The sequence below is a fragment of the Hibiscus syriacus genome, unplaced genomic scaffold, assembly GCF_006381635.1.
Source record: "Hibiscus syriacus cultivar Baekdansim isolate YM2019G1 unplaced genomic scaffold, ASM638163v2 tig00111071_pilon, whole genome shotgun sequence".
Taxonomy (NCBI): Eukaryota; Viridiplantae; Streptophyta; class Magnoliopsida; order Malvales; family Malvaceae; genus Hibiscus; species Hibiscus syriacus.
In genome coordinates this window covers 205308-231113 of record NW_024062972.1, presented here as the reverse complement: position 1 = coordinate 231113, position 25806 = coordinate 205308, and the positions used below count along the sequence as shown (strand labels likewise).

Here is a 25806-nt window from a genome sequence, read left to right as displayed (position 1 = left end):
GCTTTATTTAGCAAAAACCCTAACCATGAAAACAAAACAACAAAGAAAGAGAAGATAAGAGAGCCGAAAGGCAAATAATAGAGAGAGAGAGAGAGAGAGAGACTTGCCTTTAGTTGTGAGGAGATCATAAACATTATAGGTCTCCAATAAACCCAGAGAAAGGAATTATGGGTTCAAATTTAATTAATCTAAGCTTTTCCTTTCTTGTTTTCTTGTTCCTTGTAACTGGGTTTGCCTCTTCCTTCACCCATATTTCACGTAATCCTTCCTTTCCTTTCTATCTTTGTTTCTCGTTATTTTAATGCATCGAAAACTGATAATAATATGAATCGTTATCGAATCAAATAATGATACATTATCATAACTATAATTATATTATCTATACATCAAGTATTTAACTTACATTTAGTTTAATTTGCATGCAGATCGTGTCCTTCAAGCTCAGAAAACTGATATGCGTGGCGTCCCCCAGTTTTCAGTTCGTACGTTACCTTTTTTGCTATGTATCGAAATTTTTTCGGTTAGTTATTCTTTTTATTTATGGTATTCATCTCGCACTAAAAATCTATTTTCAAAAATATTTCTGAATCCGTCATTATTTTAACTGTAGCTTACAAACATGATTTCCGAAACATGAACTACACGATCATAACAAGCAAGTGCAAAGGACCAGACTCCCGAAAAAAGAATGTTGCGATGCACTGTTACAGTTTGTTTGCCCGATCGATGATATAATCAATGACGACAAGACTGACTGTGCTGTACTCATGTACTGTCATAGGCTTTGCTTTGGGTACAAACCTTGCTAGTGTTCTTTTCAAGCTAGGATCTTGATGCATATAGTTGGTGGAATTTTCATTTTTCACTCCGATAGAGTCGATTCATTCTATTGTCATTGTATGTTTCTTATAATCTAATTTAGAAGCGTGTATATAGACCGGGTTGAGATATAAATATGTGTTGGAAAGTTTACTGCATGTCATAGTTTGTCCAACTAATGATTTTTATCTATACTTAATTGAATATACTCTTTTATTGAAATACCAAACAACATCATGCACTCTATTAACGTTAAAACATAACCTTATCAAATCCAAGTAGAACATATGTACCATTTAACCACAAATTTAAATAAAAACATGACATCAATGCCTAATCTGTTGTAGCTAAGCATAGCACCACAGAAAGTTGATAACACAGATGGTGCTAGATGAGAAGCATCTCATGTTATGAAATTTACAGGGCAAACAAAACAAAAGCGATGCCTTTTCAACCATTCATCGCCTAAACTTATCCCCTCTAAAAAATGGATGCCTTAGCGCTTCCCAAGCTGTGAGTCTGTCGGTAGGGTCATACTTAAGCAACCCTTGCAACAAATGAATCAGATCTCCAGCTGAGTGGTCCACATGCTGCATTATCAGGTTCTGCATTCATTGGAAACAAATCATAAGGACAAGACCAAGCAGCAATCCACTACCGTGTCATATTTGCCATGTTGCATCAGAATTAAGTACCTGAAGACGAGGTAGCTTAACAACAGCTTTGATACTCTCCCTCGAGTTAGCACCATCTGGCCAATCCAATCTACCCCTTCTAACATACTTCTCCGCATGTCGACTGAAACAGACAAATTTTATGTTAATTACCCCATCCAAAGACTCTGAAAAACAAACCTAAAGAATACATCATCAAAATACGCACTCTACTCTCTTCAACATGTGCTGAGGTAGTGGACCTAACACTCGTTCCATCATGGCAAGGTGCTCTAGATTCTCATGAGTTTGAAACAATGCCTCACCCTGTCAAATTATTAATCGTCGAAATCATTTGCAGATCTTACAGAAGGGAAAATACAAAGAAAACATTATTCTGAATTTACCGTGCATAATTCAACCAAGATGCAACCAACACTCCATATGTCACAAGGATAACTCCATCCCAGCCCTTCAAAACAAGATATCAGAAACTTATGAATCATGTGACCAGTTTCTAAAAGCATTAATACTTGACCATAACAAACTGAAAAATACATACCAAGAACCACCTCTGGAGCACGATAATGACGCGTAGACACAATGTAAGTCTGATCTTGACGCTCATAAGTTGTGCTACCAAAATCTATTACCTTAATAGCACTTGATGTTGGCAATCTTTTAAAGTAAGAACTACCTTTGGAAGATCTTGATGTACTCTGATAGCATAAAAATGAAAAAACAATTAAGCCAAGCAATGATGATGATAAATCACCAACAAAATAAAAACATAAACAGGCTATAATGAAATTTACACGGTATTTGTGCTCCAAGGAAAGATTAGGGCATCAAATAAAGAAAAAGTACCTTGTAATCAGGAACTTTGACACACTCCGGAGAGACGAGAAGAATGTTTTCTGGCTTTAAGTCTGTATGTATCAGATGCAAATTGTGCATGACTACAAATATCAAAGAGGAAAGTATAAAAAACCAGTGCCAGAATGAGATCGACTGGAATTATTCTAGGTATTATTCTAATAAACTTCAATGCAACCACATTCTAAGGGAAAGACTTTAGACACCCTAATACTTAAAAATGGCAACAAGAGAAAAATAAGCAGAGATACTAGTTTAGTAGTTATTACACACATGCTACACATTCCAATAGTTGTCTGCCAATCTCACGGACAAGATCCATGGGAAATGAGAGATAATTGTTATTCCGTAGAAAATCATATAAGCTTGGCCCAAGCTTCTCAAAAACCTGATAAAACCATTTAAATTCATCCACAAGTTTTAACCCCCAAATTATTGGTGAGTGGGGAAAGCAATCCATTACAAATCAATCATATACTTATATACTTACAATACAGATATGGTTACGATAGTCGAACCAGTTCCGTATTTGCACACAACTGCAAAGGAATGAACCCATTTAACCATTGCAAGAAACTTGAAAAAGTTGGTTAGAAAGTGAATAACTCCAGTAAAATATAATAACAATATTAAAGATTACTTACCGATTGCCACCTTTATCATGTTTCCCAAGCTGTTGCAGCATCTCAATTTCTATCATGGCTGCTTCATGATACTTCTTAATACCACGAACAATTTTGATGGCAACCATTTCCTTCCTCTCTCTATCCCAGCATTCTAAAACCTGACCAAAAGTACCTGTAGAAAAAAGTAGGCCAGGAATGAGATGCCTGCTAAAGATGGAATAGCATTAGCACCTAGATAATTGAAGCAAGCTAGAGGTGAACCAAAGGCTCAATAAATTCAATAAGGTATTACCTTCACCCATTTTACTCTGTATCTTATCTGCAGCCATGAAGAAAAAAGAATAAGAAATGATAGTACTGGTCAACTGAGACATGTTTCGAAAAAAGCTTCAACGAGAAAATAAAGCTAATAAACAAATTCTGAATTTGAAAGAAAACATTAGAGCCCTTTGAATTTTAAAAAAGATCTAGCTAACCACAATACCAAAGTTAATCTAAAATCTATTCTAGCAATTCACTTTAAGATTTTCAAGGCAACTAGTCATAACATAAATTTGTGATGGTAAAAGTGAAATTACAGCGAGAGGTTAAATTATCTCCAAGCTCAAACATGTAATGTCCATCCTTGTCATCTTCTCGCCACGGGGGAGAACCATTTCGAGCCACCCCACCCTTTAGAACTACAGAAGAACTAGTAGTAACAGTACTAGAACAATCTGAGAGTGCTTTTGCGGTAGAAGAAGCAACGGTTGTCATATTTCCAATCTCTTGTGCACAAAACATTCCTACCTGAGCCTACACATAGCCATCCATTCATTGTACCACTAAAAGATTAAAAATCAATTCTCATTTACCATCAACAATTACCTTATAACTCCTCCTTACCCACCATAAATTACCATAAGTAAAATATATACATCACAAGCAAGAAAAAAAACAAAAGAGACGAACAAAACCATCCATCAATAGTAAAGGCCGCACAAAATCAAATATAAGATCTTGAGGAATTTTTCTATCTTCATAAATATCATGAAACCTTGCAAATCGACCAATAAATCCATATAACACGGATTTCTTCTTATAAATAAGATAAATTTATGGTTGGAGTGAATTATTAAAAAATCTAAATTAACAACGAAAAAGACGACATGAAATAATAGCAGATCTGAGCCAAAAGGCGTAAAAATAAATGCTGATCTTTGTAGAACGGAATCATAACTTAAAAAACCCTAAGCATAGAGGATAATATTAACTAGATCGGGAAAAGGAAAATCAAAGAACAAAAGCGATACCTGCGGCGGCAACTGAGTTACGTCCCAGCCCAATCGCGGACGTTTTCTAGGTCGCCGATCCATATGCGTACGAGGAAACTCCGTCACGCGCTCCATCTCCATGAGCGTAAATCCTATATCTGGAAAGAAAATTATTTTCTCCCGAGAAAATTACAGAAAATCGAAAAAGAAAAATTCCTTGTTTTCCTGATAAGGTTTGGTTACCTCACCCAAGCTTTTAACCTAACAACTAATGGACCGGCGACGGTTGTAATGATATCTGGACGTACACGTGTCAACTCCTCCACCGTTGGTGTAACCGAATATAGCTAGTGTGAATGTGTGGTCCTTTTAAAATTATTATGGGTAAATTACATAATTCATCATTTAACTTTATTTTATCTTATTTGGGTCACTTCATTTTTAAACTTTTCAATTTACTCACAAAACTTTGAAGATTGAATTTTTTTCTCTCACTTCTCTGTTAAATAATTAAATACGTCATGACATGTCAACCAAAACCAAAACGAAGTAGTTTTGGATCCTTATAAAAAATTAAATTTAGACTAAAATGACGTAATTTTGATATGAATAAAAAAATATTTTTCTTCTTTTTCTTTATTTTTCCCTTTTCTTGTTTTTCTATTTCTTCCTCCTCATTTCTCTCCTCAACTTGAAAAACTTCATATTTCGGCCATTACGTCGATCATCGTCGTCAGAAGTCAATGATTCTCAAAAAAAATCATCAAATGTGTTTCATCTGATTTTCGTTTAACTGAAAAATACTTCAAACTCCATAGATCTAACTTTGATGTCACTCAAGTTCTCACAAATAAAAAAAATTGCATTTTCTCGTGGTCGGACAATTGGTCGTTCATGCACTTGATTTTGGATTATTGTCACTTGGTAGTGAACATCCCCAGCTATACTCATTGGCTTTGGAAAACTCCTAGTTGACCTTTGGCTACAAGGAAAGAAAACGTTCACCGGGCGTTATCGAACTCTTTCATACACGGGCAGTGGAACTACGCGAACCCTGCTTTGATCACTCCTTAACTTAGCCTGACCAATGAGATTTTTCTTCGACCCCTGGTGTTTGAATACAACTGTAATGCATGGGGAATAAGAGAACAGGCGGCGTTTAAGCTTTAGAATATCATCGTCGATAAAATATGTTAGACTTTAGAATTTATGATTTATGATTCACATTTTATAGATGAGGGTCGAGGATTTAAGAATGGTTTTTAATAGTTTAAAATGATTATAAGATAGTATTTATTCATAATTTTTTTTAGTTATTGATAAGACACAAACAACATGCAGACTCAATAATTTGAACCAAAGATCTCAAAGAAAAATAATTTTCCCTTCAACCACTTAATTCATTTTAAAATATTTAAATAACATTCAAATAAATATATCCGTAGAATAAAATTTTCCATTATTGATGAAATAATAGTTCATTTAAAATAACATCATTAAATAATAATATTATATTAATAATACTTTGCATATTTTAATGAAGTCGATGTATATAAATATATACACACACTCTCATATTTCTTCTATCATTATTTTTTTTCTTTTTTTTTGATGACTTCTATCGTTAATATTTTCTAATGATGGGGATTTTTTATTCAAGTATATCTCTTTTAAAAATATTTTTTATTCTAACATCCATCGTAGATTATTTTTTAATCTCTCTTTTTTTTTGTCATGTACGATAAAAATATGTTATATGGAAAGTGTCTTTGAAAGTGCATTTTAGAGTACGTGACAGCAACACGGACACATGTTAGACTGAAATGAAAGAAAAAAAAATTAAAACATGAAAGAAAATCATATTTTTTTCAAAAAATGCAAACAATATGTGCCAAACACACATAATTATACAAGCACAAGCGACAACAATAGCACATGTGTACTAACTTCATGTACAATCATCAATTAAATATATGTTTAAAATGTTATATTTAAATATTTGAAGATTCAAAAATATAAACAATGTGGGTTTTGAAAATCTCTATGAGCTTATCAAATCTTATATTATTTATACATGTAAATTTTCAAGTGTTTGAATATGATTGTTTAAATATGCATTTATTGTATGATTGAATATAATACTAATCGCGTGTGATGTTGTTGCTGCTCGACTCGGGAAATTTGGACAATTTTTTTTTCATTTTAGTCCAATTTTTAGAGTTATAATGTATTTTATCATATTGTCAGAAGACACCTTAGGTAAAAAAAGTACCTTTTACTTTTGTACATAAAAAGATACTAAATTAGTATAATTTACTTTTTATAGCTTGTAACTCCAAATAATTCACACTATCCATCACTGTCTAACTATCCATATAGAAGATTTCGATGCCCCACCCATAGACTATTAAACGCTTAAAATATATGGATTCGGACAAACGGCTAAAGTTGAGACTGTTCACACATCAATTCGCATCATCATGTTATGTCGGTGGTTATTTTAGTTTTTGGAAAATGTGAGGATGGTTGTTTTGATTGTTCATGTTAATCAGGTTGTTAGTCCACGCTAATTATATCAATGGTTGATGAGAATAAAATAATTTTGTTAATCGTAAGCAGTTCTTTTTTCTTAATTCAGGTGAAATTTTATTACTAGTGAAAAAATATTGTTAATCGGTATTTTTGTCTTACAAAGGGTTGATCATGAGGAAGAAGAAAAGCGGTTATAAGGAATGCTTGCTCTATTTCAGTCGTGTTAAAAATCATATGATCATCATAATTATTAGTAGGTTGACGAGCTAAACAAATTTTGTAATCATACTTTGAATTTTGTTCTTGTGAGTATGTTGGAGACTATGTCTACGCACTGTAATTTACTGAAGGAATTTTAGCAATTTTTAATGTATATGATGGAGTAGGCTTCTGATAAAAACGAAAATATTTTAAAAAATAAAAATATTTAAATTATAAACCACCATCTTTTTTATCCTCGGTCCATCCAGTCCACAGAATACGTCACTAGCTATCCATTGGAAGATTTATGTGCCCCAGCCATAGACGAGCACATGTTTAAAATAGATAGCTTCGGGAAAAAGTTTAAATTTGCATGATGAAAATGAGGTCGGTTTGCGTCACGTTGCTTACAGATTAAATGCTCAGCTAGGCGTATCCAATTTATACTTTTCTACTGCAAATTCAATCATCGTTCTATCATTTTAAATACACACGTTCACCCATACATTTCCATCACTTTCCCTAGAAAAATTTTCTTCTCTTCATCACTATTCCATGGATTTTCATTTCATCCTAACGCTTTCGTTGATTGTGTTGACACTTTTGGTGGTGTTAAAGAACAAAGCTCGAACAAAAAGGCTTCCTCCTGGTCCATGGAAGCTCCCTATTATAGGGAACCAACACCAACTCGGTGACTCACCCCATAAATCGATTCAACTACTGTCCCGAAAACACGGGTCGATGATGTTCTTGCAACTCGGCGCCGTTCCGACGCTGGTTATCTCTTCTGCCGATGCTGCGATGGCGATCTTCAAAGGCGGCGGCACCGGCCATGATGTTGTGTTTTCCGGTAGACCTATTGATTTATATGTTGCCAAGAAGTTTAGTTATAACTTAAACAGCATATCTTTCGCTCCGTATGGTGATTTATGGAGGGAGATGAGGAAGATAGCGATGGTGGAACTTCTGAGTTCAAAGAGGGTCAACTCGTTCCGTACTGTCAGAGAAGAAGAAGTTGCAGCAATGGTGGATCATATAGGTTCCACGTCGAGCACCGTGAATCTCAGCAAACTGTCGATGTTGTTAGCAAACAACGTCGTGTGTCGGGTCGCTTTTGGTAAGAAATACGGTGGCAGAGACGGCGGCGGCGGCGGTAAGTGCAGATTTAACTCCGTGATGCATGAAACTCAGGTCCTCCTTGGGGCATTTCTTTTGTCGGATTACTTTCCATGGATGGGGTGGCTCAATAAGTTTAATGGCGTTGAAGCTAGAGTTGAAAAATGCTTCAATGAACTAGACAAGCTGTACGATGAAGTAATTGAGGACCATCTTGTTCCGACAAGATCTACCGTTGTACACGAAGACATTGTTGATGTTCTTCTTCGATTCCAGAAGGATCCATCTCAAGTTTCCCTTAACAATCAACAAATCAAGGGTATCCTCACGGTATGCTATAAACAATCTTATCTTTTGTTGATGAGATAATATTTGAGTTAGAACGATAAAAAATAATTTATCCTTTCTTAGAAAACCATAATTAATAATATATGATATCTTATTTGAGTAGAGAATCATAATTAATAATATATGATAAAAGATTGATTTTTAAATAATAAAATGTGTTCCTTCCTCATAAAAGAAGAGAGGAAGAAGAAGCGAAATTATTTGTCTTACCTGATAGATTTTATATTAACTTTTTATATTAGAGTGAGATTTAATGTCATGATAATTATTTGTATGTTGGTAGGTTAAATAAATATGATAAATTTATTGTTAGTAGTCATATTCATTCAATATGTGACTTATATCATGACATTAGATTTAATACGTACCAACCGTCCAACACTAAGAATTAGTATAGAACTCGTTCAAGATAGAGAGAGATGGTTTATCTTTTTCTTCTTTCTCTCTGTCAACAAAGAATGTAGTCATCAATATCTTTTGTGTGTGTATATATATATACATTTGTATGTTTGTTAAGTCATTTTGATTTAATCAATTGAACCAAATTGAAATGACTTTAGGACATGTTCATAGCGGAGACCGATACAACAGCATCAACTCTCGTTTGGACCTTCACCGAGATCATAAGAAATCCACCATGTATGCAAAAGGTGCAAGATGAGGTACGAGAGGTTGCCAATGGAAGAAACATGATCGAAGAAAGTGACCTTCCCATATTAAATTACTTACAATTAATTATAAAAGAAGCACTTAGGCTCCACCCACCTGTTCCGTTATCGGTCCCCCGAGAAACAACGGAGGATTGTATCATAGGAGATTACGAAATCTCTGCAAAAACAAGGATCATTATGGACGTGAGGTCGATAGGACTTGATCCAAAATATTGGAAAAATCCTAATGAGTTTAGACCTGAAAGATTCATAAACAACATAGTTGATTTCAAAGGGAAACATTTTGAGTTTCTTCCTTTTGGAGTCGGAAGAAGGGGTTGTCCGGGATTGAATTTTGCTATCGTACTTGTTCAACTTGTTATTGCAAATTTTTTGAATCGATTCGACTGGAAACTACCTGATGGGATGAGGGTGGAAGATGTGAATATGGAAGAAGATACAGGGTTGACAATGTTCAAGAAAACTCCTCTTTGTTTGGTAGCTACTAGGGTTGTGTAAACACACAAGTGGCTTGTTGATTTGTCCCCCACCATTGCTAGTCGATGGAAAGCTCAATTAATGATAGGTTCCAGCCACCTCCAAGTTGCTCTTTATCATTTTCAAATTTCATTCTATCATTATTCTAACATTCTAAATACACAAATTCAATAATAGATTCCCATCATTTTTACGATAAAGTATATACTCGTAATTCAAAGGCGACATTTAGATGTAGATTTATCGTCATTAAAAATTTTAAATTTGTATATATAATAAAAACCAAATACACCTAAATGTGCCTTAAATATATAAAATTATTAACCTAAAATTAAATTATTATTTAATTTTTTATCACTGTATTATAACTAATTTGACCAACTCATATGAAAATGTACTGTTAGAACTAGAAATTTCGAACAATGGCTTTAGCGCCAATTCAGCATTGTCTATCTTATATTAGTTTAGGTCATTTCAGATATATATATGTTAGGCGAAACTATATTACCTAGTTTAGGTCATTTAATATATAAATATACTAAATTTGTATATATAATTCTATCAATAATCTAATTTTATTTTCTAAAACTTTATAATTCACTTTTTCAACAAAAAAATTCATATCTATCTCTAAAGACGCTGGCAGCCATGATATAAAACTAATTTGTATATAGAAAGAGAATTGTATAATACCAACGAGGTTAGTTCAAGTGGTAAGTAATTTGATATCGTTTAGAGAAAATAACCCCAGTGACCAAAAATGCCTTATAATATACGAATGTAACCAACTTTTTTTGGATTTGCCAAAATGACCAATAAATTCGCAACGCGAATTCAAATTTCGCAACCCCAGTTTCCAATTTCGCAACGCGAATATGTAAATCGCATTGCGATTTTCCAAATTCGCAACGGGAAAGTCAAATTCGCAACATGAAAGTCAAATTCGCAACGCGAAAGTCAAATTCGCAACGCGGATTTGTAAATCGCAACACAGAAGTCAAATTCGCAACGCGATAGTCAAATTCGCAACGCGAAAGTCAAATGTTTTTATGCGAAACACAATATTAATTTCACAACACAAATGTAAACAGTATTATCGCAAATCATCTCTAACCTAAAACCCTAAAGCACAACTCAGTCACATCTCTATCTCTCACTCTCTACGGCGACATCCGTCCCCATCTCCGACGAAATCCGTCCCCATTTTCGACGAAATCCATCTATCTCCATCTCTCAGATCAACCCTCACAACCATTCACGATCAGAAATGGAAAATCAACCACCGAGGGTTAGTTTTTTTAATCTCTTATTTTTATTTTGAAATTTTTGTATTATTATTAGATTAACCATTTCACTGAGATTGCTAAATTCATTCGGTTGCTGCCAATACTGCTAAATTGTTTAGTCTTTAACCCTGTGAAGTTAGTATTTGTCTTTGTTTTATCTTTTTTTTTGTCTTTTTGTTGAAGAAACCCTAAATTGCAACACCAAATTCGCAACGCGCGATTTTAGTTTCGCGTTGCGAATTTAAGTTTCAAAAACTTCTTTTATTCGCCAAATTGAAACTTGAATGAATTGTATTACTTCAACCAAAAAACAAAGACAAATACTAACTTCACAGTGTTGCTAATTTAAGTTTCAAGAATAAACTAATACTCTTTATGTTGTCCTTAAACCTGCACTAAACCTATATGTTATCCTGTTAAATGTTTATATAAGTGCTTACTTCTGGAATGTTATCTGATGCATTTTGTGAACTATGATGGAATAATGACTTAGGTGAATATCGTGCTAGTTTGAAACATATTTGTCTTTGTTTTCACTGTTTAATATATCATGTCTGTTTATAGTGTATAATTTGTAGTTTTTGGTATATCTAACTTGGTATGTTTATTGTTTTTGTATAAATTTTTTCGGATGCATTGACCTTAAGGAATAAATTAAGCCTAGCCACTAAAATTGCGTCGACGCTTACACCTCTACAAAGAAAATTGTTTGAGGATACTTGCTTCGGGCCATGGCTGAAAGTGCAACATACAGGTGGAGATGCTATGTTGACACATTTGTTTCTTCAGACCATGACTAACGATCTACCCAAGGGGGTACAACGTGGTGATGAGGAGATATGGTTTCATTTTCCTCCGGCACCAGCGTATACTTGTTTTGGGAGGGGGGAGTTTTGCTTAATCACCGGTCTACGCTTCGGACACGATGATGTAGGTCGGTACACTAGTCATATCGCCCGCCCATCATGGTTATATCGAGTTTTTCCTGAGCTGGCAAAGTCGAAGCCGAGTATACACGTCGATGACTTGAAGAGATTATTTGATAAAAATGGTTTTACTCATTGGATGACCTTGATGTTGTCCGAGTATGCCATTTATTACTTTTGCATGTCGGCTTTTTAGGCAAAGAGGGCAGACAACCAATCTCCGAGGACCTAATATTATTGGTAGAGGACCTAAATGCATGAAACCTGTTTCCGTGGGGTTCATATCTATGAAAGCTACCTGGATGAAGTTGTCGTCTGCCTTTGAGGACCAAAAAAGTTTGTGGGTCGATGGTTCTAAATACACTTTGACAGGCTTTACTTGGGCCTTTAAGGTAAGAATTTCTATATTATAATGTTTCCAAAATTATAATTAATTATTTAACAATTACTAATCTTTGTGTATTATATTGTTTGTTGATTTGGATATTTAAGGCTTTCCCCAGCATGCAGACATATGCGATAAAAAGATCAAATGATATTCCTAGGGCTATTACCTAGAAGAGGATCCGCATGTTGGATTGGGAAGAGTTACTCCCATATACGACGATGAATGATGTAAGTTAACACACAAATAATACCATATAAATAAGTTATTACTAGTACAAGTTTAATTTTGTTTGAGCTTTTATATTGTTAGGTGGCCAACTATCCATTACAGAGGTTGACACCCACAGAGGCTGAGCTTGCCACTGATTGGTAGCAAGCTAGTAAGCGGTTTTTTGATGGGACGGATGATGAGCACCCCCCACCTCGAGAGCCATCACCTGATCGAGCTGATTCTACAGCTCGACACCTGGAGCCATCACCTGATCGAGCCTCTTCTCCACCTCCATCATCACTTATTCCATCACATCATCGAGCCTCTTCTCCACCATCACCTCATGATAGGCGACCGGCAAAGAGGCCACGACATTTATCTCCTTGTTCTCCACCTCCACGGGATGAGTTAGGGGAATTACATGATGAGGTCGGTGCTTTGCGTCATGAGGTCGGTACTTTACGTGAAGATAATGGTGCATGGCGTGATGAGGTTCGATCTTTACGTGGTGAGGTGGATTTTTTACGCGATGACAATGGTGCGCTACGCGGTGAGGTATCTACCTTACGTAATAAGGTTGCCGCTCTACGCGAGATTGTTTCATTGTTGCAGAATGAGGTTAATACTCTACGCAAAGAGGTAAATTTGTTTAATAGTATACTAAAAATGCAAATAACTTTTTTTCAGCATTATTTATTTATTTATTTATTTATTTATATATTAATTTATTTTCAGCGGCCCGATAAGGTAGATGCTTTACGTCGAGATTTTCTTGCACGACGGGGTTCACGCATGAGACGTCGTGCACGTGCCATTGCGTCTCCGTTCACCTCACTAGTGCCAAGACTCCGTAAGAATAAGCTTGATGCACCTATCATCATTCAAGAGGTGCCTCCTATCATTCAAGAGGCCCCTCTCATCATCGAAGAAGCCCCTCCCACCGTTGAAGAGGCCCCTGTCATCATTCAAGTGGTCTCGTCCGCCGTTCAAAAGCCGATTCATTTGGCGTCATATGTTGACATATTGATAAACCCCCTCCCGTGCCCGATATGATGGATGCGTGTTGGCTTTCGTATGAGTTACCGACCAGTACCATTCCTCAGTAGGAGATGGAAACACTACCGGACAATTACGGATAATACCCTTTGGGCTAAGACCGCAGTTGATTTTTATGTACATGAGCGGAGCAAGGGGTGTTATTCTGACCTATGCCAAATCGATGATGCTATTCATTTGTTTCTTGATCATCTTGGTGGGGTATTTTATTAGGGTTGAAGATAATGACTACCTCGAAGGGGGTAAGTATTATATTCTTCTTATATTGCATTTTGATTATTTTTTTTAAAATTATTAATAAATTCACTAATATATTTATTTTTTTATAAAACAACATATTGATGCATGGGTGTCACGTCTTCTAATAATAAGGAAATTGAAGAAAAAAGGTACTCGATGGACTATTATGTCGACGTCTTTTCACGCAGCTCACTTGAAGGATCAGAGAGATGCTTCATATAAATTGGCTAATGGAAAAGCTAAACTTTATCCTGCGTGGTGGGAGGTCGATAAGGTTAGTATTTATTTTTTGAATATTTTAAAGGTTTTCATAAATTTTATTTGATGTGCGCAATTATTTATGATTGCAGATGTTTATCCTGTTTTGGAACATCGTCATTGGCTTCTCGTCGAGCTTCAGCTCCCATCACTAAAGACAATGGTATATGACAACATGTTGAATTACATACCATTGTCTGATTTGAGAAATATTATTACAAAGAGATGGAGCGATCATTTGGCTAAATACTTGAATGTGATTGATTATTGGACAAAATCTGGAAACAATAAGCCAAAGAAGTTCAAAATTACAATGATCAGAGACGAGACTGCGCCACAACAAACGCAGGGAGCCAGAGGGGATTGTGGTCCTCTCGTATGCTTGTGCTTGGAACGTTTGACGACAGGAAGTATACAATATCTACCTCCCACAGATAGATATAGAGCTGCAGTAGGCTTGTGGTTTTGGCATTATATGGCCAGATCGATATATACGAGACGCTGCCTACCTGCATTCGCGTGCCGAAAGTTGTACATAAACAATTGGTAAGTTTGATCAAGTGTTGTTAACATATATACTCTTTAATTGGTTTGAAAATATTTGGTTAAGTACCTAGAATTCAGTAATTTGTTGTTTGTTGGTTTTAGATGTGTAGAAAGTGTTGTTTGAGCAAATGTTTGGTTTCTGCAGGTTAATCCTGAAGTGAGCTGCGTGAAATGTATTTGTTCATAAACAACAGTCTGGGGTACACTTTTTTTCTTTGTTTAATTGAATTTTACATTGAAAGTTGATTTTGTTTAATTGATGAGGAAATAAGATTTATTTTTTGATTAATTGACTTGTAAAAGTTGATTTGTTTAATTTGATTTGTAAATAAGAATTATTTTTTTGCTTGTTTAATTGATTTGTAAAAGTTGATTTGTTGTTTCTAAAAAATTCAATCTGCATTATGTTTAAAGGCAAAAAATACTTGTTGAAGGTACAAATTCGCAACGCAAAAGTCAAATTTGCAACGCGAAATAAGCGTTGAGATAGTCGAATTCGCAACGCGATTTTTGGTTTGCGAATTTGACTTTCGTGTTGCGAATTTGACTATCGCAACGCTTATTTCGCGTTGCGAATTTGACTTTCGCGTTGATCGCAACATACAACATCAATGTATATACAACATCAAACACATTCCAAGCTATAAATACAAGCTAAGAACACTTGAAGAAGCAAGAGAACAACTATCCAAAAAATCAAACACAAGAGAAAATCCCAACATGATAACAACTGAACAGATCATATCAATGTTCAAACTCAAGTTGTAGATTTTGATTTCCTTTTGCTTGGCACTATATGAGATTTGGATTTTGATTTCCTTTTGCTTGGCACCATATGAGCTTTGGATTTTGATGAGCATCGGAAGCATTTTAGACTTATGATTTGGGTGGTACTCAGAAGCATTTCGGACTTATTATTTTTGTTATTATTACAAGTTGTAGCCCTCAATTATCAGGATTTTTAGTTTTCATTTGTTGTATTTCTCGTATACCACCCAGATCATATGCCCGAAATGTTTCTGACGCTTTAAAGTTTACCGAAAAATACGATGGTCGGGATTTCCCTCGCGTTTAAAGTTGAAAAAAAACAATGGAAATTAGGAATAATCAATGATAACATGCATATTGGCTTGGGCTAATATTTATAGTGGAGCCGAAATTTATATTGAAATTCAAACTCAAATTGAAATTTAAATTCAAACTCCAATTTCATATTAAATGAATTTAAATGCAGTGTTAAATTGAACATGGAAATTGCATAATTGATTCATACTGTTCAAGTAATATGCTTTATGAACCATCAAGCTAAAAGAAAATATTGATTGAGTTCAAAGCTGAGTTGTGAGTTTATGGGGTTGTTACACTTGTCACATGGTTGGAATAAAGTACTCACATGGAAGAGATAGATTGTTTTGTTATACACAACCCATCTCATCTGAATGAAAATATATACAATATAATCAAACCAAAATATACATAACAAATTTATACATAACAATGTTCAAATAATGTACCCACAAAAACGAATTAATCCGATGAAAACGGGTTATTTCTAACGAAGTCCGGAACATTATTTTTTCAAATAATGTACCCATAACAATGTTCAAATAATGTACCCACAACAATGTTTAATTGATTTGTTGTTTAATTTTCAATATGTATTATGTTGAAGGTAAAAAAGACCTGTTGAAGGTAAATTCGCAACGCGAAAGTCAAATTCGCAATGCGAAAGTCAAATTCACAACGCGAAAGTCAAATTCTCTACGCGATAGTCAAATTCGCAAGGCTTATTTCGCGTTGCAAATTTGACTTTGACGTTGCGAATTTGACTTTCGTGTTGCGAATTTGACTTTCGCGTTGATCGCAACATACAACATCAAGGTATATACAACATCAAACACATTCCAAGCTATAAATACAAGCTAAGGACACTTGAAGAAGCAAGAGAACAACTATCCAAGCAATCAAACACAAGAGAAAATCCCAACATGATAACAACTGAACAGATCATAGCAATGTTCAAACTCAAGTTACTAATGAATGTCTAACTGAAAATGTATGCATTCACACATAAAATACACATAATACAACGTTTGCATTTAAAAATCACCTAAGTTAATAAGTCCCAAAAGGTGAAGCCGGTTGTGATTGGGATTTTGATTTTGATTTTGATTGCGATTTTGATTTCCTTTTGCTTGGCACCATATGAGCTTTGGATTTTGATGAGGATCCATTTTTTGGTAGAGGAAAAGATGATTGCAATGGCACTGGTGATTCACAGGTCAACCTTATATGACCACTTTCCTTGCACCGACTACATGTCGATATCATCTTCTCTTCACCCTTAGACGGTATACGATCGTGATTTTTTTGTCATCCAGGTAGCCTGCTTGTTGTCCATGACTGGTGGCAAAACTGTTTGTAAGTCATCTGGTATGTCCCACTCAGAAGGATGTGGACATGGGTAGACAATCTCGGCATAAGTCTGTCGATATACTTCTGTAGTGTAGCAATCCATAGCGTATACGCTTGAATCATCTTGGTTTAGATGAAGAGCAACTTTTATAACATGGCCACATGGATAACCAGATGTTTGCCATTTCTTACAACTACACGTCTTTGCATTTAGATCGACAAGCCCATTTAAGTTATTATCAATACTTCAAACAAAGTGTTTGAACATGGTTTAACTCTCCAGGACGTTGACTTCACAACACGTTTCGTTATCTTTTTTTCAGTCCATGGTGTAACACGACATTCCAATGTTCTTGTAAATTTAAATAAATAATACTTAGTAAAATATATGATAAGTTACGAATTTAAAGAAATTAATACTTGCATGGTTTCTTTTCTTGTAGTATCATTGTTGAATAGAGGCTCGAAAAAACTCCATTAACATAGTAATGGGTAATTTTTGAGAATGAAAACTTAGAGCGTTGATTGATTCTGCACTATTAGACGTTATGAAACTATATCTTGCTCCAAGTTGATGTACTCTTGAACATCTTTCAAACCCGACATCTTCTAGTGTTTGAGCACATTAAGGCAAAACACGTCTTAAACAATTTATATGCTTATTAAAATCCAATTCCTGATAAGCTTTTACAGCCTTCCAGTATGTCCATTTGTGATTTTTATACCAGCAGACCTTGATTTTAGATTTCTGTACAAATGAACACCACAAAGTCTATGAAAAACATCTGGGAAACACCTTCTAACAGCGTTGTCATTTGAGTTTACCCTATCGGATATGATTGACAGATTGCTAATAGGACCTATACAATCCCTAAGATGCCCCATAAACTATGTCCATGAATCAGAGGTTTCAGATTTGCCAACCCCGTAAGCTATTGGCAGTATCCCATTGTTAGCATCCATGGCTACTGCTAATAAGTTTACTCTAAGGTATCAACCTTTCAAATGTGTTCCATCAACTATAATAATTGGGCACATACAAGTAATAAACGAACGAATCTACAAAATCATATACACAAGAAATATAATCATTTAAATGTGAAATGCATGCAACTAACAAAAATGAGTCAAAAAAATTATAATTATTTACTAACCGTAGTACCAATGGAGATAAACAGCAACTCAAAGCGTCCATCTCTATCTGTTTTGATATGAGTTACCGACCCAGGATTTTTCAGCTTTAAATTGTGACAATAACCCGGCAGTTAGGCAAACGATGCTTCTGGCGACCCCCTCAACAATTCCAAGGCATAACATTTGGCTCTCCAAGCTTGAGAATATGAGATACTAATCTTGAACCGAGCATTCATGTCAGTCATAATTTCATGTCCCCGATATACCCTTCCATTCAAAAACATTAACTCAGCCAGAAAACCACCCAAAACCTTTTTGTTTGCCTGTCTATAGTGAGGAAAAACTTGGGTTCTTGAACATGTATGTTTATCAATAAAAGTCCTAACTGAAACATTTCGCATCTTTATCCTCTTTGCAATCATACGCCACATACGTTTTTGTCAATCATACACCTTGTTTCGAAAACGATCTTTGCTTGATTTGTTAACTCTTAGTTGATAGTCATCTTCCACATTTCGTATACAAAGCTATCTTCAAGTCTTCATTTGTATCAAAACAATCATCTTTCTTGATACGAATAACTTTTGTGTAACAATCAACTGATATCTTTACCAACTCTTCTTCCGGTATCTAAAGTAATTCTGGCATATTCCAGTTATCTCCCGTGGCATTTTATTCTTTTTCCTTTCTTCGGGGACTCATTCTTCTTCTTTTTCTTCTTCTTTTTCTTCTTCAGGGTTATATGAATTACATAATTTATGTTCAACATGTTCATTCACAGTCATAATTTTCTCCTCATTTCAAACAACATCTTCCTCGCAGCGGCTTTTCATCATCAAAATTTGGGTATTGACCAATATCAAAATCATTACATGCAGGGTCTGTTTCTTCTTCCGTCGCATCATCAAAATCCGAGTATTGACCAAGATCAAAGTTCGGGTATTGACCAAGATCAAATTTTGAATACTGACTAGTACTCACAAATTTTTCTGTTGGCTCATAATCGTCTAACTGGTTAATACGAAAACCGAAATTTGGTGCTGAAAGTTGGTATTGGAAATGTGGTGAAACAAATTTGCTTGGTGATGAAATTGGTGGAACCATAAATTTTGGGTTGAAGAACTTAGTCGATTACTACCCGCTACTGACCCTTATGTAAAAAAAATAAATATGGGGAAGGATGTCGTTGGATATAGGAACGGATGTCGCCAGAGAGAGTGATAGATGGAGATGGAATGATTTGCGATTTAGGGATTTAGGTTATGAGTTGATGTTGTTGCGTTGTTATATACCCAAAACATGTGTTGCGAAACTAAAACATGTTGCAAAATTAAATTCACGTTGCGAATTTGACTTTCGAGTTGCGAATTTGGAAAATCGCAATGCGATTTACATATTCGCGTTGCGAAATTGGAAACTGGGTTGCGAAATTGGAATTCGCATTGCGAATTTGAGATCGCGTTGCGAATTTGTTGGTCATTTTGGCAAATCCAAAAAAGTTGGTTATATTCGTATATTATAAGGAATTTTTGGTCACTGAGGTTATTTTCTCTATCGTTTAAGCATGTCTTGAATTGAAGTCCCTTTGTATGCAAAAAATCATCGCTAAGAGACTTACCTACCAAATTCAGGTGTGTGGTTTGGATTGGTCTGTATTATCACTTAAGCGGAGGAGATTCACCTATCAAAGTCAAGTGTGTGCCACAAATTGGTCCATATTAGTCATAACAAAACCTAGAGGAACCAAGAGAGAAACCAAAAAACAAAATAGATTATATTTAATTTACAAAATATAAAATTAAATGAGAAATTATCTCAAACCATCTATTTTAAATATATAAATAATTGATTAATTCAAATCAAGTTTGGTATAGGTTCATTATGGAAGGTGACCCTCCTAACTCAATTAATTCAATTTGCAATCATTAAAATTCGAACTTGTGACCTTATTTAAAGAATCTAATGACTCCTCCTATTAAATCAAGTGATTGTTGGTATTTTATTTGTAAACTTTAGCTAACATGTGATCAGTATAAAAAATATAATCAATTAAAAAAAGATAAAACGAAAAAGGCTTAATGAATTTTGAGATCCTCGAGCTTTTGAAATTAATAAATTCAGTCCTTAAACTACTTTAAGGTGGTGTTTGTTTTTGCAGAGGTAAAAGGTCTGCAGTCTGCGGACCACATCTGCAGGCATCTGCAGCATAAGAGGTGGACCAAAAGTCTGCAGTCTGCAAGAATAAGACTATTTGTTTTTTAACGTCTGCAGACTGCTAAAATGAACTGAAATATAAATAAACTGATTTTTTAAACTTAAAAGAGTTTTGCAATATGAGATTTAAATAATTTTAGTTTTACAATACTGAAATTTAAATAATCAATATAACTACAATAATAAATTATTTAAAATAAATCAATACATACTAATAAATTATTTAAAATAAATCAATCCATACAACTACAATAATAAATCAATCCATATTTTAAAATAAATCAATTCATACTAATAAATTATTTAAAATAAATCAATTCATACTAATAAATTATTTAAAATAAATCAATCCATACAAATACAATAATAAATCAATCCATATTTTAAAATAAATCAATCCATACTAATAAGTTATTTAAAAAATCAATTCATACTAATAAATTATTAAAATAATCAATCTATATTTTAAAATAAATCAATTCATAATAAATTATTTAAAATAATCAATCCGTATTTTAAAATAAATCAATCCATACTAATAAATTATTTAAAATAAATCAATCCATACAAATACAATAATAAATCAATCCATATTTTAAAATAAATCAATCCATACTAATAAATTATTTAAAATAAATCAATTCATACAACTACAATAATAAATCAATCAATATTTTAAAATAAATCAATTCATACTAATAAATTATTTAAATAATTCATCCATATTTAAAATAATCAATCCATACTAATAAATTATTTAAATAATCAATCATATTTTATAATAAATTATTTAAAATAAATAACCTTATTAAATTATTCAAAATTATTTTAATAAATAACCATATTTTATAATTGTTCTTGAAGAGGTTTGAAGACATAAAACCATGTCTGGACCAAGAAGAGCTCGTGCAGACATTAGAAAAACTTTTGTCTTCTAAAAAATAAACGGTCTGTAAAGCCTAATGTCTGCGCGTGGTCTGCGCGGTGCAGACATAAGAGGTTTGAAGAGGTTGCACAGTGAAAACAAACTAAGCCTAAAACTCACTTAAGTTTTTAAATTCAAAAAATTGATCAATTTAATCATTTGATTAATGAAAATCATCGTTGACCATCAGGATATTGATGTAACAGTTCACGCGTGAATAATGATATGACTAAGGGGATTAATTAATTCTTATAGAAAGTTTAAGAATTTATTCAATATTTAATAAAAAAATTTAAAATATTCAGAATATAATATATATATATATATATATATAATAAATTATTGAAAATTAAATATATTTATAAAATATTAAAAATATGTATGGTTATATATATCTTACTTATAAAGAATCAGATTTTGAATAATTGTAAACAATTCAATTCTCCTTTACATGATTGATGGGGTTTGTCCCAACCGTTCAACATTTTGCAAACAATTTAACTCTAGTGGACAAATACTTTACATGAAGGATTTTTTTAGTAATTAGGGATGAATATAAGATAATGTATATTTAAAATAATTTTAACTATTTAATAATGAATGTTTATACGTTTATGTAGATGTCGTGTTTGAACCTCACATTTTAAGAAATAACAACAATCTTTTGGCCAACAAATCGTTTGATTTATACACCTATATAGATTTTTTTTGAAGTGACACCTCCAATATATATATATATATATATATTTGCATGAACACGTTCCATAAATATTGAACATGTTACTTAGGTCCAATTTCAACAATAATTGCCGCTTGTCAATTCTTGTGGACAAAGATTGCATTTATGGGACTGGAGAGGTGGTGTTCCATGCCTAAATAGTGAAAATAAACCATTGAATCAGTTGGTCAAACCCAGTGGATAATTTGCAATTTGGAGTATGTGATAGGAGTAGCTAGCTATATGAGTTGACAGATTGTATGTTAGTTCATGTGTTGAACAAGTAAGGAATTTTTTTTATAGAATTAATATTTCGTAAATTGATCTTTTCCTTTATTTTTATTTTTCAATTTCATCATTAAATGTTGATTTGATATAATAAATTAAAATTTTTAATTATTAAATAGGTTCTTATATTTATTAGCACAATCTTTATCATCTTGTCAAAAGATATGTTTAATAAAATAGATAGTGTCAATATTATTAAACTTCATGTCAGATTAATATACATCACCTCCTTAATGTGATATCCTTTTTCAGTCAATCTCGTCATATTCAAATCACAATTGTCCATTCTATTCATCCTACATATTGGGACGTCCGTTGTGAAATCATGATGAAGCTGCATCATATTATTAATGCTAAACAAAAAAATATTATTATAGTTTAATTTTTTTTAAAGAAGGATTTTAGGTTAGATTTGTTGAGTCTATAATATTTTTTGGGGGAAACGAACATCATATTCATATTCATGATGCCAAAAGGGAATGAATTAAAATTTTGGGTTACAACGATCGTCGATGATGACGATTAATGGCAGCCGAAGATGACAATGATGTGTGGCGGCCAATGACATAAGATCTTGGTCAAATTCAGAGTTCAAGTTGAAATTTTATCTAGAGTTTAAAGATTAGGATGATATTTCATATAAAGTTTAGGGATCAAATTAAAAATTAATTTATTTTTAATAGTGTGTCACGTTATCAGACCAACATGAATTAACAACTCAATGATAAAAAATGTATCAATAAAAAAGGTACATGGTCAAAATTTAACAAAGTCGATAACATAACTTTTCTAAAATGAATAATTAAGAGTAAATAAAAGTGAAACGAAAGTGATTATACCACTAATTGACCGTTAAAAAATCGTAAAATTAAATAAATAAATAGGTAGATGGAAACTAACATGCTGGCAGCGGCTACCAACATTATAATTAACGTCAAAGTAAAGTAGTAGTATCCTTTTTGTTGTATTATCATTCATCATCCAACCACCACTTCACCAAAATATTCCAGCTTCCCTCTTTGCCTTTATTGCACTCAACTCCTTCATACCCTCGTCCTTTTCATTATAAACCCTAGACTAGAGGGGTTGGTTTACGGTTCGACCGGGTTCGGACAAATTATTTTAATGGATCTAATAATTTTATTCAAATTTAATATTTTATTTAAATTCTAGTAATTTTTGGTTTTGTTTGAGTAAATCATGGGAAACTCGACTAAAATTACTGAGGACTTCTTGTCAATATAATAAACATAGACAAATACAAATAGAGACCGAAAAGTACTATTGATCTTCTTAAAATTTATAGCCTAATAATATTTTAAGTCCAAATTTCTAGTGAGAAGGGATATGTTGACACGTCAGTATCACTGTTCATTTTTTAACGATGAGTGACCAAAACGTAACTTAAATATATATATTTTTTTAAAAACAGTTGGTTTACCAAAACGAAAATGTAAGAGTGGCTAAGTTAGTATATGATATAAGTATCAATTTTTTTATTAATCTAAAGTGAATATATGATTTTGAGATTAAACCCTCATACAATGCATAAGTGATGCTCGAACCTATAACCTAAAAAAAACAATAATCCATTAACAGGAAGGCTGTTTAATTCAGGTTGAATATCAAATGAGATAAATGAAAAGGAGCATTAAATCCCGTGAAGAAAAAGAAGAGAAAAAGTAAACCCACCACTTTCTCCTTCACAAGTTCATCCTAAACCTACCCTATATTTACATATTGTGAAATCATTGCCACTAAGATGGCTTCAATTCCCAAGTTCTCTTATCAGAGGCTGACCAACGAAGGAGGAGAAGAAACATCAATCCGATTCAAGAACGCAAGGAAATGGTCGAGGAGCGCCATTAAAAAGCGACCGAAGCTCAGAATTCCAGCGCTAAGAAGGTTCCTTAGAAGGAGAAGCAGAGTTTTCTTGAGGCTTAAGCTTTCATGGAGGAAGGCTTTGAAAAGGCTGAAGAATGGGCAGTCTCACATGAACGATTTGTTTGGTGGCAATTTCCTGGTTCTGCAACCGTATCACTCTCCTTTCAAAACTGGCAACAATCCATTGTAGGGTTCATCAATGGCTTTCATGGAAGGTTGCTTGCTCCAAAAGTATATCATATTAATATCTGATTCACGATCAAGATTGTGGTTTTATGTTCTTTTTTTTTGTTGAATATTGTTGTTTGTAATTTCATTGTCCATAAAGCTTATAGTAAATATCAATGTATCTGGTTTTTTACACTACTGAGAGGGCCATAATGGCCCGTTCAAGGAAGTTCCCCACTTGCTATATTTAATACAAGGGTAAATTATTCATATAGTCACTCAAGTATTAGTATGATTTAAAATGGGTAACCTAATTTTAAAATATTATATAATGATCACTTAAATTATCGAGAATTATAAAATAATCACTGTTCGTTAATTTTTAGATGGAAAATTAATGTAATAGTTAAGAAAATTAGTATGATAATAAAATCATTCATGGAATTTTTAAATCTTACATCATTTAAATATAACATTTTATATATTCACTCTCTCAGTGACTAAAGGCAAAGTTCATACATAAGTGTCCTTGTTGTTGCTCAAACTGATTTATGCAAATATGTGTCTTCAGCGCACTTTGTACATATGTATTTTTTTTGGATAAAATTCTTATCTTTTTTTCATTTCTTTCATTGTAATTTGTTCTTACAATTGTATCACTATGTAGGTAGAAGATGCGCCCAGCGTGACGCTTCTTTATCCTATATATCACAAAAAGGTTTCGGTTCAAAAAATAATATAAAATAGATGTTAATCTCGAAAATAATTTTTATCACGGTGATATTTAGATAAAAAAAAATTATTGCTTTCCTAAAAGAACATATAAATTATATAAAAATTTGGGCCAACTGGCCCTTATAGCTCAGTGGTAGAGCGTCAGTCTTGTAAACTGAAGGTCCGTAGTTCGATCCTGCGTGAGGGCATTTTCGAGATTGTGTTATAAATTATTTTGCCAATTTTTTACATATTTTACGACATAGTTTTTGAGCTTCGTTAAACCTTGGAAAGCCCTCTTCCTTAAAACCCTCGTCATTCACCTTTCTTGTATTCAAAACATGGCAAATCTCATACATAAACTCTTCAAAAACAAACCCACTCAAAGACTCTTCATCTCTTTCAAATCCCCACATCATCATCACCAACTCCCTAAACTCTCACTCCTTCACTTATTCCCCAACAGCCACTCTATTTTTCATTACCCAAACCAGATTCCCTCAATCCCAAATCCCCCAAAGATGGCAACTTTACTCAACCTTTGAAGTTCTAACCCAATTTCTCACTTAGGTGTGTCGCGGTCGTCTTTCGGATTGGGATCGGAATTGGGCTTCGACTTAGATTAAATGGGTTAGGGTCGCCACCGATTATTTTAAAATGATATTTAGGTAGATCGGACACCGTCTTACCTGATCTGCGTGTTACCAGAAATACGTCGGGTTCGGGAGTCGGTTACAGTCAAGGAAGGATTAGCACCCTTGAACGGCCCTTTCAGTACCAATTAATTTGTCGGTTGTCTTTAATTGCGAAAATTTAAATTTAAATTAAAACTTAAAAATTCAATTCGAAATAATTACCTTTGAT

At 33.5% G+C, this 25806-nt stretch overlaps 4 protein-coding genes and 1 non-coding gene across 7 annotated transcripts; 4 read left to right on the top strand and 1 right to left on the bottom strand.

Annotated features, from left to right (window-relative positions):
* Positions 1–1056: 1056 nt before the first annotated feature.
* On the bottom strand, positions 1057–4449 carry LOC120151948 (serine/threonine-protein kinase AFC2-like). Of its 3 annotated transcripts, XM_039164253.1 has the most exons (12): positions 4267–4449; positions 3553–3769; positions 3267–3293; positions 2993–3146; positions 2839–2887; positions 2622–2736; positions 2340–2431; positions 2035–2191; positions 1880–1944; positions 1702–1799; positions 1515–1617; positions 1057–1424 (listed from the first exon to the last, which is right to left on the bottom strand). In XM_039164253.1, exons 1-12 carry the CDS (start codon positions 4366–4368, stop codon positions 1278–1280), a joined length of 1326 nt encoding a protein of 441 aa, XP_039020184.1. In that variant the 5' UTR covers positions 4369–4449; the 3' UTR covers positions 1057–1277. The 3 variants fall into 3 exon arrangements, with proteins under 3 accessions (XP_039020184.1, XP_039020185.1, XP_039020186.1); XM_039164254.1 differs by lacking the exon at positions 3553–3769 and having other exon boundaries at positions 4267–4404; XM_039164255.1 differs by lacking the exons at positions 2622–2736; positions 2839–2887; positions 3267–3293; positions 3553–3769; positions 4267–4449.
* A 3066-nt stretch (positions 4450–7515) lies between these two features.
* Positions 7516–8137, top strand: LOC120151963 (cytochrome P450 71A9-like). The gene is made up of 2 exons (XM_039164267.1): positions 7516–7999; positions 8097–8137. Exons 1-2 carry the CDS (start codon positions 7516–7518, stop codon positions 8135–8137), a joined length of 525 nt encoding a protein of 174 aa, XP_039020198.1.
* LOC120151949 (cytochrome P450 71A9-like) lies at positions 8124–9595 on the top strand. The gene is made up of 2 exons (XM_039164256.1): positions 8124–8406; positions 8985–9595. Exons 1-2 carry the CDS (start codon positions 8137–8139, stop codon positions 9591–9593), a joined length of 879 nt encoding a protein of 292 aa, XP_039020187.1. The 5' UTR covers positions 8124–8136; the 3' UTR covers positions 9594–9595.
* A 14343-nt stretch (positions 9596–23938) lies between these two features.
* LOC120151962 lies at positions 23939–24250 on the top strand. Its single transcript, XM_039164266.1, has one exon. The coding sequence runs from the start codon at positions 23939–23941 to the stop codon at positions 24248–24250; it is 312 nt and encodes a 103-aa protein (XP_039020197.1).
* Positions 24251–25079: 829 nt separating this feature from the next.
* Positions 25080–25151, top strand: TRNAT-UGU. The gene has a single exon. It is a non-coding gene; the product is annotated as a tRNA-Thr (tRNA).
* Positions 25152–25806: the final 655 nt, after the last annotated feature.

What these genes read in the sequence shown, in the direction of transcription:
- LOC120151948 (XM_039164253.1), bottom strand. Translation starts at nt 4,368, where the DNA reads ATGGAGATGGAGCGCGTGACGGAGTTTCCTCGTACGCATATGGATCGG. An exon ending in ATCGTAACCATATCTGTATT is followed by an intron (nt 2,737 to 2,838) that starts GTAAGTATATAA and finishes TGGTTTTATCAG; the next exon opens with GTTTTTGAGAAGCTTGGGCC. An exon ending in TTAAGCTACCTCGTCTTCAG is followed by an intron (nt 1,425 to 1,514) that starts GTACTTAATTCT and finishes CAATGAATGCAG; the next exon opens with AACCTGATAATGCAGCATGT.
- LOC120151963 (XM_039164267.1), top strand. Translation starts at nt 7,516, where the DNA reads ATGGATTTTCATTTCATCCTAACGCTTTCGTTGATTGTGTTGACACTT. An exon ending in AGCAATGGTGGATCATATAG is followed by an intron (nt 8,000 to 8,096) that starts GTTCCACGTCGA and finishes ATACGGTGGCAG; the next exon opens with AGACGGCGGCGGCGGCGGTA.
- LOC120151949 (XM_039164256.1), top strand. Translation starts at nt 8,137, where the DNA reads ATGCATGAAACTCAGGTCCTCCTTGGGGCATTTCTTTTGTCGGATTAC. An exon ending in AAATCAAGGGTATCCTCACG is followed by an intron (nt 8,407 to 8,984) that starts GTATGCTATAAA and finishes AAATGACTTTAG; the next exon opens with GACATGTTCATAGCGGAGAC.
- LOC120151962 (XM_039164266.1), top strand. Translation starts at nt 23,939, where the DNA reads ATGGCTTCAATTCCCAAGTTCTCTTATCAGAGGCTGACCAACGAAGGA.